General features: G+C 44.4%; 1 protein-coding gene across 6 annotated transcripts in view; it reads right to left on the reverse strand.

The window, feature by feature from the left end:
* ASTN2 (astrotactin 2) overlaps positions 1–23,581 on the reverse strand; it is an 877,839-nt gene that overhangs the window by 321,868 nt on the left and 532,390 nt on the right. For all 6 annotated transcript variants that reach the window (XM_032419129.1, XM_032419128.1, XM_032419127.1 and 3 more), the window contains one exon: positions 3,599–3,765. In XM_032419129.1, coding sequence (XP_032275020.1) covers positions 3,599–3,765 — 167 coding nt within the window. The remainder of the gene's footprint in view (positions 1–3,598; positions 3,766–23,581) is intronic.

The following is a 23,581-nucleotide window of genomic DNA, read 5'->3' on the forward strand; positions in this document are numbered from 1 at the left end:
GCCTCCCTTGTAGAGTTGTTAGGAGAATTAAATAGCCTATTGTAATCAAAGCACTTTGCACAGTCCCGACCCGAAGAAGGCACTTCGTAAGAGCTGGCTGCTGGGACTGTCCTGGCTGCGGAGAGGTTTATTACACATGCCCCTACTAAGGAAATTCAGAGAGGTCACAGAGTTCTGAGCAAGTTCCGAAGGTCTCCTTGAGCAAAGGTTTGTTTTCCTTGCTTAATTCAAGGCTTGCCACTTCTCTCCACCAACTTTCTCACAAGTACCTGCTAATGGCTTTCATTGTTTTGTTTATAGTGCTTCTAACAAGTATGGGTAACTTCTCATTTGCATCCTTAATAGACAATTTCCAAAACGCATTGACACTGCAGTTGGTTTTAGGAGACCTGGATTTTATTTTCTTTTTTGTCCTGTTTACCAGCATTTGGATGGGCTTCAAGAGCTCACAGCAAACTCCCACCCATTCTATCCTATTTACAACTTCCAGAATTCTTCATATCTTTTGGATATTAACCCCTTACTGGATATATCTACACCCAAAAAAACCCAACAAACAGTCCGATTAAAAAATGGCCAGGGGACCTGAACAGACATATTCCCTAAGAAGACGCTGGTAAGTGACCAACAGACACAGGAAAAGACATTTAACATCACTAAATAAATGCAAATCAAAACCACAATTAGATATCCCCTCAAACCTGTGAGACTGGCTAGTATCAAAAAGACAGAAAGAGCAGGTGTTGACAAGGAAGCAGAGGAAAGGGAACTTCAGTGCACTCTTGGTGGGAATGTAAATTGGTGCAGCCACTGTGGAAAACAGGATGCACCCTAAGATCCAGGAATTCTACTTCTGGATATTACCTGAAGGAAATGAAAACACTAATTTGAAAAGATACATGCACCCTGATGTTTGTTGCAGCACTATTTACAATAGCCAAGATACAGAAGCAACCCCATGTCAATCCACAGACAAATGGATAAAGAAGATGTGATATATATACACAATGGGATATTACTCTGCCATCAAAAAAAAAAAAAAAAAAAAAATGAAATCCTGCCATTTGCAGCAACATGGATGGATCTAGAGTGTCTTATGCTTGGTGAAAGTAGTCAGACAGAGAAAGAAAAATACCAAATGATTTCCCTTATCTGTGGAATCTAAAAATCAAAACAAACAAAATGAAACAGAAACAGAGTCATAAATACAGAGAACAAACTGGTGGTTGCCGGAGGGGAGGGGAGGCGGAGGGCCAGGTGAAATAGGAGAAGGGGATCGGGGATTGAGGGGAAGAAACTTCCAGTGATAAATAAGTCATGGGGTTGCAAAGCATGACATAGCAAATATAGTCAATAACAGTATAATAACTTTGTATGATGACAGATGGTAACTGCACCTACTGTGGTGAGCATTTCATAATGTATATAAATGTCGAATCCCCATGTTGTACATCTGAAACTAATATTATATTGTATTTCAACTGTACTTCAAAAAGTGCTGTTCAGAAGCACTTTACAGATATTCATATAAGTTGTGATGTAATGCATTTTAGTCCTCACAACAATTCCATAAAGAGATAACAATTACCATCCCCATTTTACAGATGAGGAAAGGGAGGCACAGAGATGTTAAGTGACTTGCTCAAGGTCACACAGGAAGAAGGCAGTGAGCTACATTACTAGCCATGTGACCTTGGGCACGTGACTTAAGCTTAATGGAGTAATAAACAGTAAATATGTTGCATTCTTCCCAACTATCTTTGTATTAAAGTAAATTTTATTAAAAGTTTAGAGAGGAAGAAACTGAAGAGCAGGGGTCCTCAGAGGCTTGCCCAATGTCCACGAGAGAGATACTGGTGGCGCTGCGATGAGAACTAACGTCTGCCGCCTCCCCTTGACCGCTGCAGTGTGCTACGGACGGAAGGTGCTGACCATTTCTGTGTCCAAGTCCACTAGTGTCATCCCTGCTGCTGTTACTGTTGTTATTTGCAACAGAAGGACTGCCCCCCACACACATACCAAGTACACAGGGAGAAAAATAATGATAAGAACACAGCTGATTCTGTATTCAAGCCTCAGATCTAAGCCCATGCATAATTTACTCAACACTGCCCTGTAGTCACTTAAGCTGAGGAGAGACAGCTATAAATTCAGGTCTGCATACACTAATTTATTTCTTATTTATTTTACTGATACATATCTAGGGCCTCTAGCAAGCTGCTCCAACACCTGCTCAAAGGCACCTGCAGCCCCAATGTAACTGGGGTAGAGGGGGAGACCCTGAAATATGTCCCAGAAGGAACACCGGAGCCCTGGACCAGAACCCTGCAGGTAAAATTCATTTTCTTCCAAACTGGGATTAAACTCATACATGCTCCCCCACCCTCTTTTGCATAAGACGTAGGACTGAAAAGGTTCTTGTTAAATCTCATTCTGTTTTTCTATCTCAGTAAAGCACAGAGCGTATTTCAATGACTGACATTCTTGCACAAGCACAGGATTATTTGTCTGAGTCACAGAATGTCAAAGGATGAGCACATTTTTAAAAACGGAGATGTCACCAGGAGGAGAGCGAGGCAGAGAGGAAAGAGTGCATCCATTCCCCTGAGTGACTGCTGAGGACCAAGCCCTCCGTGGGATGCCATTCCGGAGAGAGGTAACTCCCACTGAGGTCTTCTGCACGGAAAACAAGGAAAACTGGAAAGAATGGTAAGCATCCTTGTCCAAAGCTCTCATTTTATAGGTGATCAGACAGCACCCGGAGAGGAAAAGCGACTTGTCCCGGGCCACTCAGCAAGCTGGTCCCAGTGTGCCCCTTCTTTCAGTCTCAGACGAATTTTAAAATGCCATTGACATCTTAGCATAGGGCTGCATGGCCTCCCTTCCTGCCTCCCTGCCCCCACTTGGTTCGCCTTACAGATAGGGCTGTAGAGGCCATCCCTGAATGGGCGCTGCTAAATTCCTGCAGAAACAGGGTTGAGGGCGCCTGGGTGGCTCAGTTGGTTAAGCGACTGCCTTCGGCTCAGGTCATGATCCTGGAGTCCCAGGATCGAGTCCCGCATCGGGCTCCCTGCTTAGCGGGGAGTCTGCTTCGCCCTCTGACCCTCCCCCCCTCATGTGGTTTCTCTCTCTCTCAAATAAATAAATAAAATCTTTAAAAAAAAAGAAAGAAAGAAACAGGGTTGAAAGCCTGGCCTAAGCCTGTGTCCTTAACGCACACCTGCTGGTTCTTCAATGACACCTTTAAGGTGCCTGGTCTGGTCTCCAAACTACACTGGCCGGGGCTCTAGGGGGGATGCAGAAGGGGCAGGGGGCTTCAGCACAAAACTGTCCTGACCCTAGGACACAGCCTGAGCGTGGATTCCATTTATTATAACCATTAATCAATTATTTATTTTACTTCTTCTTTTCTTCTTCCCAATACCCAATAGAAGGTTATCCTGTTGCCTTTTGCTTCCCGGGCTGAAAGAGCAGACAGAGAAAGGCATTTCGTTGAAGGTCAGGCCCGCCTTGGCCTGCCTGCAGCTCCTGACCTTTCCCCACGTCTCCCGGCCGCCGCTGTGCAGGGAGTGGCTGGGCCTCGGGGACACACACTCACCCGCAGAACATGAAGATGGTGCTGGCGGTGGCGTCATAGGGCAAAGGGAGCGTCTGCTGCAGGCACAGCTGCTCACAGCCCCCGTTGAAGCCGTCCGAGCAGTCGATACCTTTGGAGTGGTCGTAGCATCCGGAGCCGTCCTTCATGGGCCTCAGCTCCTCGGGGCACTGCTCGGGGGAGAGAGAGCAACAGGCGGTCATGGCCCAGGAGGTGGTGGGTCCCCCAAGCCCTCTCCTCCCACCTTCTGAAAAGGGGCATGCAGCAGGGACCAAGAGACAGTTTCCACCAAAGTCCTGTTTGGCCAGTTCAGAGCTCTGTGGCCTCTCTGACCCTCAGTGTGCCCGCCCGCGAAATGGGACTTTTGTCAGTATCTGCCCGGGAGATGTGTGAGAATACAAGGAGGTACCGTCAGCAAAGTGCTCAGAACACTGCAGGCCACACGGCAAACGTTCAGCAAGTGTGTTAGCTGCTCCTCCTATTGACAATGCTGGAACCATCGTCTTTATTGCATGTATTATGGTCCAATAGGGTCTGCCATTGATAAAAAATCACTCTGGCCGACAGCCAGATATATTTTAAAGAGTTCCTACTGTTAGGAATTTACATTCCAGCTCTTCTTCTTCTCCCTCTGTGATCTGGGGCAAGTTATTCACCATCTCTGAGCCTCAGTCTCTTCATCTGTTAAATGGGCATGGCACCTACCCCTGTGGATTTGTTGTTAAGCTTAAATTGGATCCTGGGAGTGTGCACCTTACTTCAGAATTCCACACACAATTTGGTACTTGTCACACGTGAGTTCTCTTCCTTCCTGTCTTGAATTTGTCTCTTTGTCTCCATCCCTGTCTCCAGAGTCCTGAATGGGACTCCTGCATGCCCACAGCAGGAGCCTGCAAACTCCAGTCTGGTCTCTTCCACACCATCCTCCTGATGGCCAACAGAGTGCTATTTCTAAATCATCCCTCCCCAGCTTAAATAAATGAATGCATTTTCCACAACAATAGCAACACCTTGAATCTCCCTTAAGATGATAGGCAAGGTCCTCCGCAGGTGCCTCAGATCCTCTGCCTGGCCATGAGCACCTCTCTCCAGGTCACCAAACCAGCAGCCCTCCAGTCCCTAAAAAACCCCAATGACTCCAATCTTGAGTGACCTCAGCCAAATGCTCTTATCAGTGTGCCGGCATCTGCTAAGTTCTCCATAAAGGGAAGATCCTATTCCATAGGGACAACTGGCTATTTCTTTTCCATCATTTGATGAGCTGAGCTCATCTTTTCCTGTCTGACAGACAGAGAAGCAGGACCAACTCTCCTGCACCCGGGACTGAAAACGAGGTACAAGGTTTTAATTTCAGTCACCCTGCTGGCATTTCCTGTCCACAGAGATGAACACCCAGAGCTCAGCCCTCCTCATCCATCACTGGACATCACTGATTAAAATGGCCCCATGATACACACACCCCCCGCCCCCAGTCCCTTCCCCAAGTCACCATCCTGAACAACATCAATAACAAACACACACACAAAAATCAATTTACAAAGACTACCATAACAGCAACAACAACAACAACAAAAGGTCAGCCCTCCTGGAAATCAAATTTTGCTTAAGAAGAATTCATAATTACAAATGCATGAGAGTTCTTCGAGACATTTAAGACTGGTGCCAGGGAGGGTGACTGAGAAAGTGGGTTATAAATGGCCTTTGTCAAGCTGCAGAAAGGTTATAAAACTGGCTACATTTTGTGCTTAAGAAGAAAAATCAATTTTCCATGTGAGTGAAGTGCTGTAAATATTAATACAAGCTCAGAGGACGCCCCTGCTTGTCTCGGAACACTCAGGGTCAGACAGGAGGGCACCTGGTCACGGGGTCATTTGGGAGCCATTTACAGGTACTTGGGGCTGGGTCTGTCCATCCGCAGAGACTCAGGGATGAGCACTGGAAAGAATGGCTGACCTTCTTACCAGATGACAGGAGGGATCTGGGGCATGGAATCACTCCTGGTTCTTCCCATCCCCAGCTAATTCCCTACCACTTTTATTCTTTAAAAAGGTATGTTCTGTAATCCAGGCAAGATCGAAACACTTAACCTGTTTTTACTTAGTCCTTACAGCAAACCTATGAGGTAGTGTGGTAGGCTGATAATGGCTTCCCAAGATATGTTTCTGTCCTGACCCCCGAAACCTGTGAATGTCACCTTCGATGGTAAAGTTTTGGCGGATGTGATTAAATTAATGTCCTTGCATTACACAGACTAGCTGGATTATCAAGGTAGATGTGAATGGTCATGGATGTCCTCATAAGATAGAGACACAGAGAGGACTCACACAGATGAGCAGGCCATGTGAATGCACAGCAGAGATTTCAGCCACGTGGCCATGAGTCAGTCAATGCTGGAACCTCCAGAAGCCGGAAGGAAGCAAGGGAGCCCCTGGAGGGAGCAGGACCCCCATAGCACCATGACTTCAGACCTCTGCCCTCTGGAACTGACAGAGAATATATTTTCATCGTCTTCAGCCACACAGTTTGTGGTGATTTGGTACAGTGCCCACAGGAAGCCAATTCTGGTGGGAAGTATCATTAGTCCCATTTTACAGACCAGGAAACTGAGGAGAAGTGGCAGGGGCGGGGCTTTCCAGGCTTTCTGGCTCTGTAGCTCTTAGCTAACTCTCAGGCAACTCACTCCACTCCCCCGTCACTAACTGACTGATGGATTTCCCGTCTCAGGACATTGGAGCAAAGATGGATTTAGAGTTGACTTAACTTCCTTACTTTAAAATTGAGGCTCAGAGAGGAGGAGGGTGTCCCCCCAAAAACCTAGCACGTTGGAGCAGAGGGTACAGAGCCAGGGCCCCCATCCCAACTTGGGGCTCCACCCACCATACTTACTACCCTTTACATTAACGCATTTTCTAGCTGAAGGCAAACTTGATGATGATTTACAGATAGGAAACTGCAGCTCAGAGAGGTGAAGTTCCTTGATTAACATAACACAGCAAATGAAAGGCAGAGCTAGAATTAAACTTGCATTCAGTCTGTGACCATGGGAAAGGTGTTCTGAGCAGATGAAGTGGGTTTTCTGATCGCCCCCACACGATCATCCCTTCATCCAGCGTGGACTTCAAGCCCTGAGTTCTCGCAGGTGGGTGAGGGCAGACTAGATCTACCAGTATCGTCATTTGAGGTTACTTGCATATTATTTCAATTACTTCACTGCTTATCATCTGTCTCACTCACCAAAATGCAAAGTTTGTAATACAATGGACCTTCCTGCCTTGCCCCCAGCTGCAGCACACACTCAGCATAGTGTCTGCAACATTGTAGCCACTTGCGACTTTTCCAATGAGCCATCTGAGTGCCAGACAGGATGTATAGTGTGTTTGTGTGATAACTTTGGGTCTGAATCCAAGCTCGGCTTCTTACAAGCTGCATAACCTCTTGCCAGTGACTCAACCTCATCTGTCTTCATAGGATTACTGTAAGGAGTAAACAGAGTTGTATCCAGCATCAAAGATGGTCCCCGGTGATTCCTGCCTCCTGGCGTTCACACCCGGCGCAGTCTCCTCCCACACTGTACCGCCGCTGCTCGGCATGACCAATAGCATATGGCAGAACTGATGGTATATCTCTTCTAAGATTAGATTATAGAAGACTGAGGCTTCCCTCTGCCTCCCTCCCTCTCTTTCATATCACTTGCTGCGGTGAACTCAAACTGCCATGTTGTGAGCAGCAGTAGAGGGAGTCCCGTGGGGCAAGGAACGGAAACCTCTGGCCAACAGCCAGCGAGGCTGACCTTCCAACAGCACACGTGTAAGCTTGGAAACAGACCCTCCAGCCCCAATCAGGCCAGTTCAGTCAGCTGACACCTTGACTACAACCTCAGAGGGGCCAGACCCACCCAGCTAAGCCACTCTTGAATTTCTAACCCTCAAAGATGATGTGAGATAGTGAGAGCTTTTCGTTTTCCCAGCTCAGTTTTGGGATGATTTGTTATGCAGCAATAGATAACTACTACAGAGAGCGAAATGCATCAAATGCTCAGCAGAGCACTCAGCAAGTGGCAGCTACTGTTGTGAGTAATTTGAAGGAGCTTAGAATCTACTCTGAGAGCTAAGGAATATTATGTATCTGTCAGACAGAGGACTAGTAACAGAACAAACTAAGAAGCACAGGATAATTTGAATGGGAAAAGAAAAACCCTGCCAGTGTGAGTTACTAGGCGTTACTGGAGTAGGGACACCTTGGTCAGAGAAGACTTCCTCTTAGTCAGGAGAAGATGTCCCTGAGCAAAAGGGAGACATGCTGCCATACTAGAAAGAGGAAGATCAGAACTCCTGCCCAGGCACTTCTGCTTACTTGCCTTGTGTGTTGGGCAAGTCCTTGAACCCAGTTGGGCCTCAGTTTCCTTTCTTTAAATGGTTGCGGGGGGAAGCTTGGAGACAAGAGTACGGGGACTGAAGTCAGGCCTGAGTCCATGCAGGCTTTGTGATCCTGAGGGTGCCAGCAAGTGGTTCACCTCAGAGAGTTCCTCATGTTCCTCAGCTGGAAAACGGGAGTAATGGTGCCTCTCATGGAGGAATTTCTGGAGACTTTATGAGAAAACACTCCGGAAGCGCCTGGCTCAGAACCCAGCACATAGTAGGCACTTCATAAATGAAGGGCAAACGTACAAATGGTAAAGGAATGAACCCAACCCCCCAAAAGGAAACCTAACTGAAACTATCAGCTTCTTTCTTACCTATACAAGCCCTTCATTGGATCGTTCAAAAAATATTTACTGGACACCTTCTCAGCGCTAACCAAATGTGCTGGGTGCTGAAAATATCGCAGTAAACACAAGAGACAAGGCCTTGCTCTCATGGAGTTTATATTCTAGAGAGGAGACAAATGACTAATGAGTAAATAAATAAAATGGTTATCCCATGGTGTGAAAAAAGTGAGAGGAAGAACGAACCAAGTGAATGGGGATGGAGTGAAGGAGGCATACATTGAACATCTGAGCGACTTCTGAGTAATGAGTGGAGTCTCCTGGGTGAATGCAAGTGGGAAGCATTATCCAAGAAGGAGCCGGAAATATGGAAGTCCTGAGGGAGGAACAGTGTTGGCCTGTCTATGGAACAGAGAAGGCCAGATGGTCAAAGCTCAGTGAGACAGGAGAAAACAAGGTTAGCTAGCACAAGGCAAGGTATGCGAGGAAGGGAGTGACCAAATCACTTAAGCCAGAGTTGGCCCACTATGATCTGCAAGCCAAATCCAGTCTGAACCCTGTTCGTTTGCTTTTTTAAAAAAATATTATTATTATTTTTACATTTTGAGATAATTGTAGATTCACATGCAGTTGTAAGAAATAATATGATATAGAGAAATCCTGTGTACCTTTTGACCAGTTTCCTCCAAGGGAAACATCTTGGAAAGCTATAGAAAAAATATCACAGCCAGGATATATACATTGATCATCAAGATACAGAGCATTTGATTCACTACAGAAAATCTTTCTGTTGCCCTTTTAAATCACACCCACTTCCCACCTGACTCCTTTCCTTTATACCCAGAAACCACCATGTTCTCCATTCCTTTACATTATAGAATTCTTTGGAATGCATTATAGAATTTCTGTCATTTCAGGAATATAACATCAATAAAATCATATAGTATGTGACCTTTGGGGATTGGCTGTTTTTTCCCCCACTCAACATCCTTCTCATGTTCATCCAGATTGCTGACGTATCAACATTTAGTTCCTTTTTTATTTCACAGTAGTAGTCCATGGTATGGACATACCATTGTGCATTTAACCATTCACCTGCTGGAGGACATGTGGGTTGCTTCCATTTCTGAGCTATAATGAACAGCTGCTATAAACATCTGCATACAAAATATGGTGTAAACATAAATTTTCACTTCTTCGAAAAAAAATGCCAAGAAGTATAATTTCTGGATCATATGACAGTTGCATATTTAATTTCTTTAGGAAGCTGCCAAACTGTTTTCCAGAGTTGTTGTCCTATTTTAAATTCCCACAAGTAATGTATGAGTGATTCACCCTCAACAGTATTTGATGTTGTCCATACATATATATATGGACATCCTGATATGTGTGTAGTAATACCTTCACTGTGGTTTTAATTTGAATTTCCCTAGCAGTTAGTGGTGCTGAATATCTCTTGTGCTCCATTTCCATCTGTATATCCTTTTCAGTGAGATGTCTCTTAATGTCTTTAGCCCATTTTCTAATTGAATGATTTGGGTTTTTTTTACTAAGGCTTGAGAGTTCTTTATATATTCTAGACATTAGACTTTTGTCAGAGAAGTGGCTTGCAAATGTATTTTCTCTCCCAGTTTGTAACTTGTCTTCTCATCTTCTTCAAATGAGCTTTCACAGAGCAAATGTTTTTAATTTTGATGAAATCCAAGTTACCATTTTCTCTTTTATGGATCATACTTTTAGAATCTAAGAACATTTTGCCAAGCCCAAATCTCAAAGATTCTCTCTTGTGTGTGTGTATTTTTCTAGAAGTGTTATGGCTTTATGTTTCACAATTAATTCTGTGATACATTTTGAGTTAATTTTTGCATGAGGTGTGAGACTTTCAGTGAGGTTTGTTTTCTTGCCTGTGAATGTGCAATTGTACCAGCACCCTTTGTTGAAAACTCTCTTTTCTCCATTAAATTGCTTTTGCTTCTTTGTAAAAAACAAAAACAAAAACAAAAAAACACAAAAAAAACCAACAACCAAACAAAAACTAAATTAAGCCTGTCTATGTGGGTTATTTCTGGGTTTTTTATTCTGTCCATTGATCTATAGGTCTGTCCTTCTACTAACACCACAGTCTTGATTACCATAACTATATGCATCTAGAAATAGGGTAGGCTGACTCCTTCCACTTTATTCTACTTTTTCAAAAGAAGTTTTGCTTCTCTTAGTTCCTTTGCCCTTCCATATAAGTTTCAGGAGAATCTTGTCTTTATCTATAAAAAGAAAAAGATCATGCTGAGGTTTTAATAGGAATTATCCTAAAACTTTATATCAATTTGAAGAGAATGGAGATCTTTATGATGTTGAATCCTCCAATTCATGAACACAGTTTGTCTCTCCATTTACTTAGATCTTTTAAAAATATCTTTCATGAGGGCACCTAGGTGGCTCAGTCAGTTAAGTGTCTGCCTTTGGCTCAGGCATGATCTCCGGGGTCCTGGAATTGAGCCCCATGTTGGGCTCCCTGCTCTGTTGGGATTCTGCTTCTCCCTCTCTCTCTGCCCCTCCTCCTGTTCATGCTCTCTCTCTCTCTCCTTCTCAAATAAAATATACAAAATCTTTAAAAAAATATCTTTATCAGCATTCCGTAGTTTTCAGCATACATGTCCCATGCGTGTTTTAGTAGATTTACATCAAAGTATTTCATTATTTTTTAGGCATTGCAAATTGTATTGTATATAACCTGTTTCATTCCTGATATTGATAACTTGTATCTTCTCTCCCTTTTATCAGTCTTGCTAGTTTTTTTCCCCCCAATTTTCTTGATGTTTTCAAGGTATCAGTTCTTTATTTCATTGACTTTTGTGTAGTTTTTTTTTTCTGTTTTTAAGTGCATTAATTTCCTTTCCTCTGTTTGCTTTGGATTTATTTTGTTCTCTTTTTTGTAGGTTCTTAAGGTGGAATCTTAGATTATTACTTGAAACTTCTTTTCTAATGTATGCATTCATGGCTATAACTTTCCTCCTCATTAAATATAAAGACACAGAGAAATTACAAGGAAAGGATAGATCATTATGATAGCTGTGTCCCACAAATTCTGATATACTGTATTTTTATTTCTTTCAATTCAGTGTATTTTTTATTTCCCTTGAGACTTCCTCTTTAATCCATGGATTATTTAGAAATGTGTTGTGAGGTTTCCAAGCATTTAAAGATTTTTCTGTTATTTGTTATTGCTTCGTAGTTTGATTCTATTGTAGCTAGAGAATACACTCTGTATGATTGGAATTTTTAAAATTTACTGAGGTTTTTTTCATGCCCCAGGATATGGTCTATCTTGGTATGTGTTCCATAGGCACTTGAAAAGAATGTGTATTCTGTTGTTGCTGGGCAGTGTGTTCTATAAATGTTAACTAGATCGTTTTAGTTGATGATGTCATTGAGTTATTCTATAACCAGTAATTTTCTAATTGTTATAGCAGTTGTTGAGAGAGGAAGGTCAGTGTATCTAACTATAATTGTGGATTTTTATATTTTTCCTTTTAGTTCTATTGGTTTTTGCTTTACACATTTTGCAGATCTGTTGTTTGATGCATAAACATTCAGGACTGCTATGACTTCTTGGTGGATGACCCTTTCATTATTATATGATTTCCCTCTGGCTTACTTTTTCTGATATGAACATAGCTACTCCTGCTTTTGTTTGATTTGCATATGTCTTTTTATTTACTTTCAACTTGCCTAAATCATTATACATTAAGTGAGTTTCTTGTATATATTAAGTGAGTTCCTATTTTTAAATCAACTCTGCCAATTTCTGTCTTTTAATTTGTATTTTTAGACCATTTACCTTTAATGGTGATTACTGGTATTTTAGAGCTTAAGTTAGATTTTTATTTTGTTTTCTGATCTCCATTTTTCAGTTTTCTTTTTCTTATCTTCTTGTGGGTTATTTCAACATTTTTTAAATTCCATGTTGATTTATCTATAGTGTTTTTAAGTACATCTCTTTGTATAGTTTTTAGTGTTTGCTCTAGGTATGCATAACTTATCACAGTCTACTTATGCCATCATTTTACCCATTTAAGTCATGTATAGAAACCTTACCTCCCTTTATATCCCTTTATTTTCTCCCATCTGCAACATAATTTTCTTAAATATTCCTCTAAATACATTTAAGACCACATCTGATAGTGCTGTCATTTTTACTTTAACCGTCTAACGTAATGTAGGAAACACAAAATGAGAAGGAAGGTCTTTTGCATTTACCCATATTTGTGTTGTATTCTTTCTTCCTTCTCAGTGTTCCAAAATCCTTTTTTCTATCATTCCCTTTCTGTTTCAAGAACTTCCTTTAGCCAGTCTTTAGAATAAGTCTACTGGCAATCAATTCTCTTAGTTTTCCTTCATATGAGAATGTCTTAATTTCTCCTTCATTCCAAAAAGATAACCACTGGGCACAGGATTTTGAATTCCCAGTTTTTGTTTTTCATACAACACTTAAAAAATGTGTGCCACCTCCTCCTGGCCTCCATGGTTTCTCATGAGAATTCCACCATCATTCAAATTGTGTTTCCCCTATAAATAAGATGTCATTTCTCTTTCTCCTTTCTTTCAAGATGTTTTCCTTGAAAAACTGAAATTTGACTATGATTGTTGGTATGGATTTCTTTGTGTTTAATCTGCAGTTTCCTCAGCTTTTCAAATATGTATACTTATGCATTTTACCAAATTTGAGAAATTTTCAGCCATTATTTCTTTGAGCACTTTTTCAGTTCCACTCTTTCTGGTCTCCTTCTGGCCCCTTATTTTTTTTATCAGTCTTGTCTCTTGATGTTCAGAGTGGGTAATTTCTATTGTTCTATCTTTAAGTTCACTGGTTATTTCCTCTGTCCTCTCCATCTGCTAATCAAGTCAATCCACTGAGTTTTCAAAAAAAATTTTTGATTGTATTTTTCAGTTCTATAATTTTCATTTGTTTCTCCTTTATATCTTCTACTTCTTTGATAAGACTTTCTGTTTTTCTCATTTGTGCTTTAATTGCTTGTTTAAGCATTTTTATGATGGCTATTTTAACATATTTCTCATTAACTTCCAATATCCCTGTTATTTTTGTAATGGCATCTATGCAATCTTTTTTGCATTCTGTTTGAGATCTTTCAGGTTCTTGGTAGGACAAGTGATTCTTGATGGAAACCTGGATGACTTGGGGCATTATGTTATGCTATTATGTTTTAACTCTGGGTCTTATTTAAACCTTCTATTTTATCTGGATTCCTCTGACACTGTTCCAGCAGGGGAAAGTGGAGGCATAGCTCATTACTGTCAGGGGAAGTAGAATCCCACTTTTCCCACTTGGCCTTCTCTGACATCCTTGCAGTAAGGAAAGGGGAAGACAGTATTATCAAATTGTATCATTACAGTCTGGTAAGAATGGAAGTCTAGCTCCCTACTTGGCCTTTGCTAGACTGGGTTGGGATTCGACCATGTTTTTTCTGTGATGTTTGGCTAGAGTGATTATTGTCTAAAAATTTTGTCTTCATAGGCTGCCATTCTCCTGGGACTCTGGCTGAAGAGAGCAGGCTTTGGGTTTGGGGTTGTTTTTGTGTTGCTTGCTTTTATTTTGTTTTGTTTGGTCTTTACCTCCTGGCATTTCTGACTTGCTGGCTCCTTCAGCTCCACACTTGGAACATATGAGGCAAAAAGAAAATCCAAGGTACTGGCCACCATATCTCCATGGGCCCCCAAGTTCCTAGCTGGTCTGCCTTCTTCTCTCCACCTTTCACAGACTTGTTTGTTTTATATATAACCTCCAGCATTTTTAGTTGTATTTAGCAGGAGAAGGAGAGAAAAAGACATCTACTCCCTCACAGCCTATTTTCCACAGGACTAAGAACGTTTAAATTTTTAAAGTTCTGTTTTGTTTTGTTTTTAAGGAATACTATAAGACCAAACGATAACAACAACAACAACACACACATGTGACTTGCAAAGCCTAAAATATTTACTACCATGGTTCTTTATACAAAAAAGTTATTGACCCCTGACTTCAGCCATGGGAAGTCATCTTGAGTTTATTCTAAGCACAACTGGAAGGCATTGAAGGTTGTGAAGTGATTAGGTTTGCTACCTTGAAGAGATGACTGAAGTCAGTGAATTCAGTTATCTGTAAGCACTTTATTAGGGCTCATAAAAAGAAGCCGTGAGAGGCAGACTCTGTGGGGCTGGGAGTGGGCAGAAGAAAAGGGGCAGGTCCACCTCATAATGGCCCCATTCCTTGGAGGGCTGCTCTTTTGCCAGAGGTTTTTCAGTAAGTGGATGAGAAACCCAGTTCAGCTGAGCTCCAGAAACTCCCAGTCTCCATTCTGTTCCATTTCAGGCAAGGACTCACAGGAAGACCCTGAGCCTGAGTCCCTGAGCCTTAAAGTCTTGAGGATCTGAGTCGGGGAGGTGTACCTGGCAGATTCTCAGCTGTCTCTACAACACGCTGGCCCTGCCTTACTCCTCCCAGCCCCCTTTACCATCCCCTGGGCCTTCTCTCACTCCTTCAGCCCTGTTTTCAACATCCATCACCAAGCCATTTGTTTCCAATTGTAATTATGCATTTTAATATTCATTAATTATAGAATGCAAATTGCTTCAAGTACAAAATTTGTAATGAGCTGCTCCACTACCCCACCCCCAGGTCTAGAAGGTGGGCCAGGTGTTCTGAGCAGAAGGAAAAACAACCAACTTACAAGACAAAATAACTTTTCCTGGGGCTTGAGTGACTCATATGGCAAGTAATCCTGGGATTTCCAGGGTGGTGCTCACCTGAGGGAGCCCTGCCCCTCCCTCAGGCCCCGGGAGACAACAGTGTGGTATCTTCCTTCTCTTCGACAATCTTGGACCTGAGAGATAGGGTGGGATTACGGAAAGTACTCCAGCCTCAGACCCAGCCTCTTCTTAGCTGTCACCTAGAGCTAGTCATGCTTCTTTGAGCCTCAGTTTCCCCATCTGGAAGACCTGTCTCAAAGTGGGTGTAGCAGGCAAATGGGTTGATGGAGACAAGTAGCCAAACCCTAGCAAGCCCTCAGTAAAAAGAAATGCATGTGAATGAAGGCTCTCTGGAGAGCTGAGTTTTGGGTCTGCCTCTCTCTGTTCTCTAACTGGCTGGGTAGCTTTCGGCAGGCACGTCCTGCTGTCTGAGTCTGTTTGCTATACTATAAAATGAAGGCATTGGACAAGTGGAAGGTGGGCAAGACTCTTAGCTCTGAGCTGCTTGGTTTTTTTGTTAAAACAACGATGAACTGTGAAAAGGAGAGAACTATTTCAGAAGGGAGTGGAGAATCCCTTTGAATTGATTGAGCATGTTTTAAGACATCACCAGGATGACTCCACACCTGCCTAACTACGGGCAGAACCTTGTCCTCCTCCCAGGGCTCAGCAAGTATCTGATTTCTCTCATCACCAGTGAAGCATAATAACAATACTACCTCCTAGCAAGAGTCCTGCTTCCTACCAATCGCACTAGCCCATCAGATCTTGGTAGAGGTTATATGAGACAAAGCAAAGGCAATGAGGTCATTTGTGAGTGGAAGGCTGAGCACGCTGTCAGCCGGAGAGGATCCCACAACTGTGAGTGAAGTCTGCCACTTCCTCCCTGTGTGCCCTTGCTTCTCTGAGCCTCAGTTTCCACAAGTCTATACTGGAGGGAGTCGCTCCTACCTTCCTGGACTTATGAGAGAACCAAACCAGAGCACACACCCGACAGATGTCTGACACAATGGCAGTTGCTCAAAAAATGGTAACTGCTGTTTGAATTTCTTGTCACTTTCCCCCAAATAGGGAATGCATTCAGGAAGCAATGGAAGAGGACTGCTGACCTGCAGAGGGTAAGCAGAATATTGCCACAGGCAGTTTTTGCTATATTCTCAGCAATGCTGAGGTAGGACCTGCATCATCATGCTCCTTTGGCAGATGATAAAACTAAAGCCCAGAGAGGCCAAGTGACTTGCCTGAGGTCACACAGCAAGTGAGAGGCAGCCTTCAGTGGAAAGTCCCCGATTGCAAAAAAGGGGTTCTTTCTCCCTGATCCACCTGAAGGTGGCCTGTCCGTGATGTCACAAGTGGTTCAGACTGGCTGGGGCTACACAAGAATTCTGAGAACTTTGTAGGAAGGTCGTGATGTGGATTTTGAGGGTACACATAGGGGTTGTTGGCAGCAGAGTCCTAGATGTACAGATCAGATACAGCATCCCAGGAAGAAGAAAACAGAGGGAAGGAAGCAATGATGTACCATGTGCTAGACATTTTCCCCTATGCCATCTCCTCAAATCCTCACAGCAAAACTCAGGGGCACCTCTAAGATACACTTGTTTGACAGGCGAGGTTACGGAGGATCGCAGGAGCTAAGCAAGGGCTGCAGAGGCCTTCATTAGGGACCATCCCTTTGATCGGAGGCTAAGTGGGCCTGGCTGCCCTAGTCCCAGGAGGCCTCTGGAGTACAGCCTGGAAAGGGAGTGTGTGGGGAAGACCCTGCCATTGCCCATCCCCCGCACCTCTCCCTCCTCAGCCTCAATCTGTCAACAAGGCCAGCTAGCCTGCCTATTACTGCAGACATTGATTTGGACAACCAGGCCAGTTGAGAGCCCATAACTACAAGGAGTTTTAATCAACTCATGCCAATTCAGCCGTCGCTCAATCTGATGCTGACATGGAGGAAGGGGGTGGGCATGCAAAAAAAGATTACAGGGATCAATAGCGGGGAACGTAGGCAGGCACAATGGGGAGCTCAGACCTCAGAGTGGAGAACGAGTCCCCAGGAGAGCTCCCGGGCCCACTGGCCAAACCACGACCCTGCTTCACGTGTCCCTCCACCTGGATGTGGAAGCCATATAGGCAAACACCCAACAGCACCTGCCAGGTCCAACCTCAGCACCTTTGTCCACGCTTTGCCCCCAGCCAGGCCTACCCTCCTCTTCCTAAAGAATCCTATGTATCCTCTAAGTGAAAGCTTAAACAGCCTCCCCTCTGCAGATCCCCTCCCAACTCCAGAAGCACAAGGATGCTGAAGAGACAAAAAAAAAAAAAAAGTCTGGCTGTGTGACTTTGGGCAAGTCACTGTACCTTTCTGATTTTTGTTTCCCCATTTTAAAATGGACCTGATAATAACTACCTGCCTCCTGGGTTTGCTGGGAACCCTCAGCGTCATGATGGACAAAGAAGCTTCTGGTGTGGAAGTTGCTACTTCCTTCTGATGCCCGGAGTCAGCAAGCACCATTTTTCCTTCTGTCCTGTGTTAAGTATTATTCTAGCACAAACACTATTCTGGCAGGCGGATGGCTTCTGGTTCACAGTCTGTCTCCCCAGGAGTCTGTGGGCTATTTGAGGAGAGAGAGTGGAAGACACACAGCTTCCCCTTTCCAGCACGGTCCCAGTGCCCAGCACAGGGGACGGAGACGCTGGCGTGGTCTTAGGAATCAGGCCGATCCTGGCTAGAATCCCACCTGGCTTTGCCACTCACTAGCCGTGTAATGCCAGCCAGTCACTTCATTAACACTTTGAGACTCAAGCACCTCAGTGTAAACTGAGACTAATTACACATACTCGGTAGAATTGCTGTGGGGGTTGGGTGCGGGAAGAGTTAGACATAGAAAGTTGTTATTGTGATCATCATCACTTTAATATTTGATACCCGGGAAATATTTTTGGAATGCACTAAAATGTCTGGTCACGTTGCTTAGTTCTGTCTTGAGTTCTGTGAAACACTGCCAGGCCTCTCTCGCCACATGCCCGCCATCTGTGCAGGGTTCAACACACACTTCTGGAGACAGGAGAAAGGAAACTCGCGTGCTCTGAGCACCTACTGTGAGCCAGGCAGCACACTGGGTATTCTCCTTAGTCCGCTTTGCTCAAGGCCCACGATTTTATGAGCTTGCTGTTATTAGCCTGGTGTTGCTGAAGAGGGAACAGGCTTTGAAAAGGCCAGAAGTGCCTTTCCCCTGTCACTCAGCTTTCTAGGAGTGGAGGTGTGGTGCAGGCATGGGTGAGTCTGGCTCGAAACCCATGCTCTTAGCACCACACAGCTCCTTTCTAATGGAGACACAAAGGAATAGAAGGGGTGGTGGTCTCTGACCTCCAGGAGAATCTAGACCAACTGGAGGCATTGGGTAAACCCCCAGAGGGAGGTAAGTCACGGTTCAAGACGGCTTATGCTCAAGAATAGTAATAAGCTCGAGAATGACAGCAGTGCTGAAAGGCATTGCTGGCTTTGCTGGTACCCATGGCGATCATGGCTAGCTATCTGAATTTATGGCCACCTGCCTTTCCCATTAGAGAAGTGCAGGTAGTTAGGAGACGCAGATCACAGTCTCTGCTTGGGGTAGTTCTCTTCCCTTCTCCTGCCTCAGCCTTCCTCTCTGTTCCATGAGAAAGGTGGCAGCTGGTTTCCAAGGGCCTTATAGCTTGGACATCCTATTATTCTCATCAAGAGGCTCACAGAAATTCCAAGGGAGGCCCGGTGGTGGATTTGGGTAGTAGGTGACACCCAAGCTGGGGAACCACGGAGAAGGGCTGCTCTTGTGGGAGTGGCTTGAGGATATGGTTTGCAGCCCACCCCTCCCACCCCCTCCCACGGCTGGTCCTCCTTCTGGCTGGAGTCATAAAGCCTTCCACCTCTCTCTCTGGAGCTCCCCAGAACACTGCACAGAATAGGAATTCAGTTCAGCAAATGCCTATTCAACGCCTACTGTCCTCCAGGGCATCAAGTTCACAAAGCCTTGGCCCGGCCTTCAAAAAGCATCTAGTCTAACACAGGGAGAAGAATAAGTAATAATATTTCAGAGGCCTTGGAGTTGTTTAATATAGTACAAATAAGCACGAGAGCTGAGGGAAGGGAGAACAGAGAACATCTTCCTTTTTTTTTTTTTTTTTAAAGATTTTATTTATTTGAGAGAGAGAGAATGAGAGAGAGAGCACATGAGAGGGGGGAGGGTCAGAGGGAGGAGCAGACTCCCTGCAGAGCAGGGAGCCCGATGCGGGACTCGATCCTGGGACTCCAGGATCATGACCTGAGCCGAAGGCAGTTGCTTAACCAACTGAGCCACCCAGGCGCCCCCAGAGAACACCTTCCCAAGAAAATCCTGCAAGAATCCTGTTGAATGTCTATTCGATAACTGTCTAGTGATTATAATAAATAGCCTTTGTATAGTTCATTAATAATAATAACAGTTAACACTTAATAGTGTTTACCATGTGTCAGGCACTATTCTAAATGTGTTTGGAATATTAACTCACAATGTTGGGGCACCTGGGAGGCTCAGTCGGTTAAGCCTCCAACTCCTGATTTCAGCTCAGGTCAGGATCTTAGGGTCCTGGGATCAAGCCCCATGTCGGGCTCCATGCTCAGTGGGGAGTCTGCTTGAGGTTCTCTCTCTCCCTTCCCCTCTGCTCCTCCTCCCTGCTCACGTTTTCTCTCTCTCTCAAATAAGTAAATAAATCTTAAGGAAAAAAAAGAATATTAACTCATAGTGTTAACTATAGCCTGATGGTATAGGTACTACTGTTCTCAATTTTCAGAGGAGGAAACTGAGGCACAGACAGCTTTAGTCACTTGTCCCAAGGCCACAGGGCAAGTATGTGGCAGAGCTGCCCTTCCCGTGTGTGTTGAGGTTTCTCAAGTCCTTCCCCATACATTCTATTGTTCCAGCCCCGTGTGATTGCCAGACAGACTCAGCTCCCCGTTGGAAGAAGAGGACCCCGAGGCGCAGAGAAGAGGGGCTTCCCAAGATCACGCAGTGAGCAGCTGTGGGGTGGAGTTGAGGTTCAGCTCAGGCCCGCACCATTCCTAAGCTGTGCCTTCTGGGATAAAGGCAATACTCAGTGAAAGAACCACCTTCCACTGGATCAGGCACTTGGTGGTGCTAGGGTGCTGGGAGAGGAGTGGACATCGGTCGCGCACTCCCCCGATGCCAGGCACATCCTTCCCTCTTCCCAACTACTCAGAAAAGGGTTTAGTATTATTTTCACCACTCACCAATGGGCAACTGAGGCTTGTGGAGAGGAGAGGACTTGCTTCAGGTCAGCATTACAGATGCTTAGATTTTAGCTTTAAGAAGCCCCATGTTCTGTTCTCTCTGAGAGTGGCCCAGAGCCACGAGAATTTTGACAAGGTATGCACGCTACAGACGGACATGCAAGATAGCACTGGCAAAAAAAAATGGCTTCCAGACATTATCTGAGCACTTCCTGTGGAGCCAGGTCCCATTCTAAGCATTGAATTCCCATGGATGCGGCCCTTCCTCAAAGCAACGCTTGGCGGTGGATGCTATCACCTTGCTCACTTACCGGATGGGGAATCTGAGGCACAGCAAGGTTCGTTAACTTGCCCAACATCACACAGCCAGTAAATGGCAGACCCAGGAAAGGTGGCGCCAGAGTCCGTTTCCTTAACCCTTTGGCGATACCTCCTCATACAACAATCATGTAAGGTAAGTACTATTATTTTACCCATTTTTTTGATACTAGGAGACTAAGACACAAAATGGTTTAAAGCAACCTATCTCGGTATTACATAGTAAGTGGCAGAGCCGGGATTTGAACCCACGGGCCCTGATCCCAAAGAGCTCCTTCTCACCCACTGCTCTGCCTAGTAGTCAGCTAGTGGTTCAGGGGCCAGAGCCAGGCTTTTATCAGGACAGCCTGAAGACATGGTCTTTTCGATGCCTGCTAGGTCTCGCTGGCTCCTTCCCTTCCCCATCCTTTGTATCTAAAAACTCTATTTGCAGCTTGCGCCTGTGTCCTCACGCTGCACCTTCTCATCGATCACCCGGGCTCTGTGTGAGAAATGATTTTCTAAGCTAGTTGGCTTTGGAAAGCATGGAACAAGCGGCCATTGAACATATGCTTCTGTGGGTATATATTTATTCAGCGTATGTTGAGTGTAATTTTGGGCGGTTTGCATATTTTATTTTATTTTTTTTGTTGTTGCAGAGAGCAATTTAAGAGAAAGAAGAAAAAAAAATCCACCCCTGAATGGAGACAGATGCCATAGATGCCGGACCCTGAGGTTTCCTTAGTCCGGTGTTTTGGGAACGGAGGTGGGTGAGAGGAAACTCAAGAGCTGAGAACTAAGGACCACCTCTAAGCCTCTCATATCCCTGCCAGGCACCGCCAGGGCTAACCAACCAGCCCCCAGGCAACCGTGCTTTAAGTCTTTTTTTCCAAGGCCTCCCAGCAGCCTGTCCAACTGTCCCCTAGCTGCTCTGTCCTGAGTACTAAACATCAGCCAGACCCTGGGCTGAGTGCACACCACTCACCTAACTCTCCAGGCAAGCCCCTGTTGAGGTAATGTTGTGCATATGAGAACGTTAATACATCATTGCCCAGTGTCATCAACCAGTGCAATGGGGATGCCGCAGGAAGCCTGACCCCACACCTTTGGAAGGTGTTCTCAACCTTTCCATCAAGGTTACTGGAGCCCTTGCGATTGGGGTTCTGATCCCAAGGCCGCCAATCCCAATGTGAGCGGCATTGGGCACGCCACTCCCCTCCCCGGGTTGCCTTCTACACGTGCAGAATGGGGATGGCGATACCATTTGGCTGGTGTGCTGGGTGGATCCCACGATCCAAAGTTACACTTCAATGCAGCTCAAGAGACATCAGTTCCCTTTCTCTCTCTATCCCCACCTCTTGCCTAAAAGGTTTTCCTCCTACCCAGGATGAACTCAGGATGTAACATTTAAAAATATGCCTCAGAAAAAGCCTGCAAGGTTTGGACCAGCTGGGGGGGAAAAAAAAAAACATGCTCGTGTGGGCGCCAAAAACTCAAAGGACAGGAAGAGGCAGCCCAGCCCAGGCCCTAGTCTACACCAGAGGGAATCATTTGGAAAAGGAGAGTTTACCCCGTATATGTGCTGAAAAGAGGCATTCACATGTGATTCTGGGTGGTGGGACCCAAAGTATCAATTTCTGGCTGGGTACACAGACTGAGCTCTTTGTTAGCCACGGCACCGTTCACTCCCGTGACTTTGGAGTCTAACAGAGGGTCCAACCACATTAGGAACTTAGGTATTGCATTCTGAATGCAGCTTAGATTTGAATGAAACTGTGGACCAGCTAACAACCAGTTTTCGCTTCAACCAAAAGAGAAGATGGGTTTTACCTAACTTAGTGAAATGTGCTGAATGCCAGAGAATCCACCACTGAAAAGCAAAAATAAAATAAAATGGTTGTTCTATGCCCATATAAGTGGAGAAACTATATAGAAAAGATAAGGGGCGTGATTAAAAGTCAGGGTTGTGGCTACTTCGGAGGGGGAGAAAGTGCTAAAATGGGAAATAGAGTCACAGTGGGTGTGTTAAGAAAAGGCTTCTGGAATGCAGGTAATATTCTAATTCTTGACCTGGGTGATGATTAGATAGGTATCACATATTTACTGCTGATGAAACTGCATGTGATGTTTTTACACATTTTTCTACATGTATTTGAAATTCCACAATAAAACTGGTAAACTCCACCCCTGAATGGAGTGGGAGTTTTACACATAGGAAAACTACTAAAAGGAAATACCAAAACGTTAATGGTGGTTATTGGAGATGCCATGACTCTGGGTGATATTTTCCTTTCTTCTACCTTCTCTGTATTCTAAATGTGCTTATGTATGTATATAATAACTTCATAATTGAAAAAGGAAAAGTAACTTTTCAGTTGAAATGCCTCATTATCTAAACAAGGCAACGACAAAATCATGGAGGTTGGTTACAATGCTTCTGCCTGAAATCCCACCATATGGAGAGCTCCGTCTTTTCCCTAGGGTTTACTGTTATGAAAGAACAGCTCTCCAGGGGAACCAGGGGTGGCGGGGAGCACAAGTCCCATTGACTGCCATAGAGGCTGATCTTCAGGGTCTTCCCTCTAGAGACCCAAGTACAGCTTAACTTGTGGGCTGTTGCAGGGAAAGAAGGAGCCCCAGAGAAAATCAAGTTCCACTCTTATCATTTTTAGAAGCCCTAAGGGGCTTAACTAAGAATACACAGTGAGCAGAGCCAGGTTAAGGAACAGTGTCATTTTATAACCTAGGTCTGTATCATCCCCATGACAGTGGGCTTCTAGAATCACTTTTCCTTACATGGATGGTGAGAAAAATTCTTGAAGATCAAGGAAAGCCAGAAAAAGATCCCGTGTGTGATACTGTGATTTATAATAAGAAATATAGATATTTTATCTTCATCCTCACTTCTAGACAGAGTTCCTAAAACCCTTGGAATTTCCTTAAGTGATAAGAGCTAATAAGGTGTCTTGATATTCATAAG

Source organism: Phoca vitulina, unplaced genomic scaffold (genome assembly GCF_004348235.1).
Source record: "Phoca vitulina isolate PV1807 unplaced genomic scaffold, GSC_HSeal_1.0 scaffold21, whole genome shotgun sequence".
In the NCBI taxonomy this organism is placed as follows: Eukaryota; Metazoa; Chordata; class Mammalia; order Carnivora; family Phocidae; genus Phoca; species Phoca vitulina.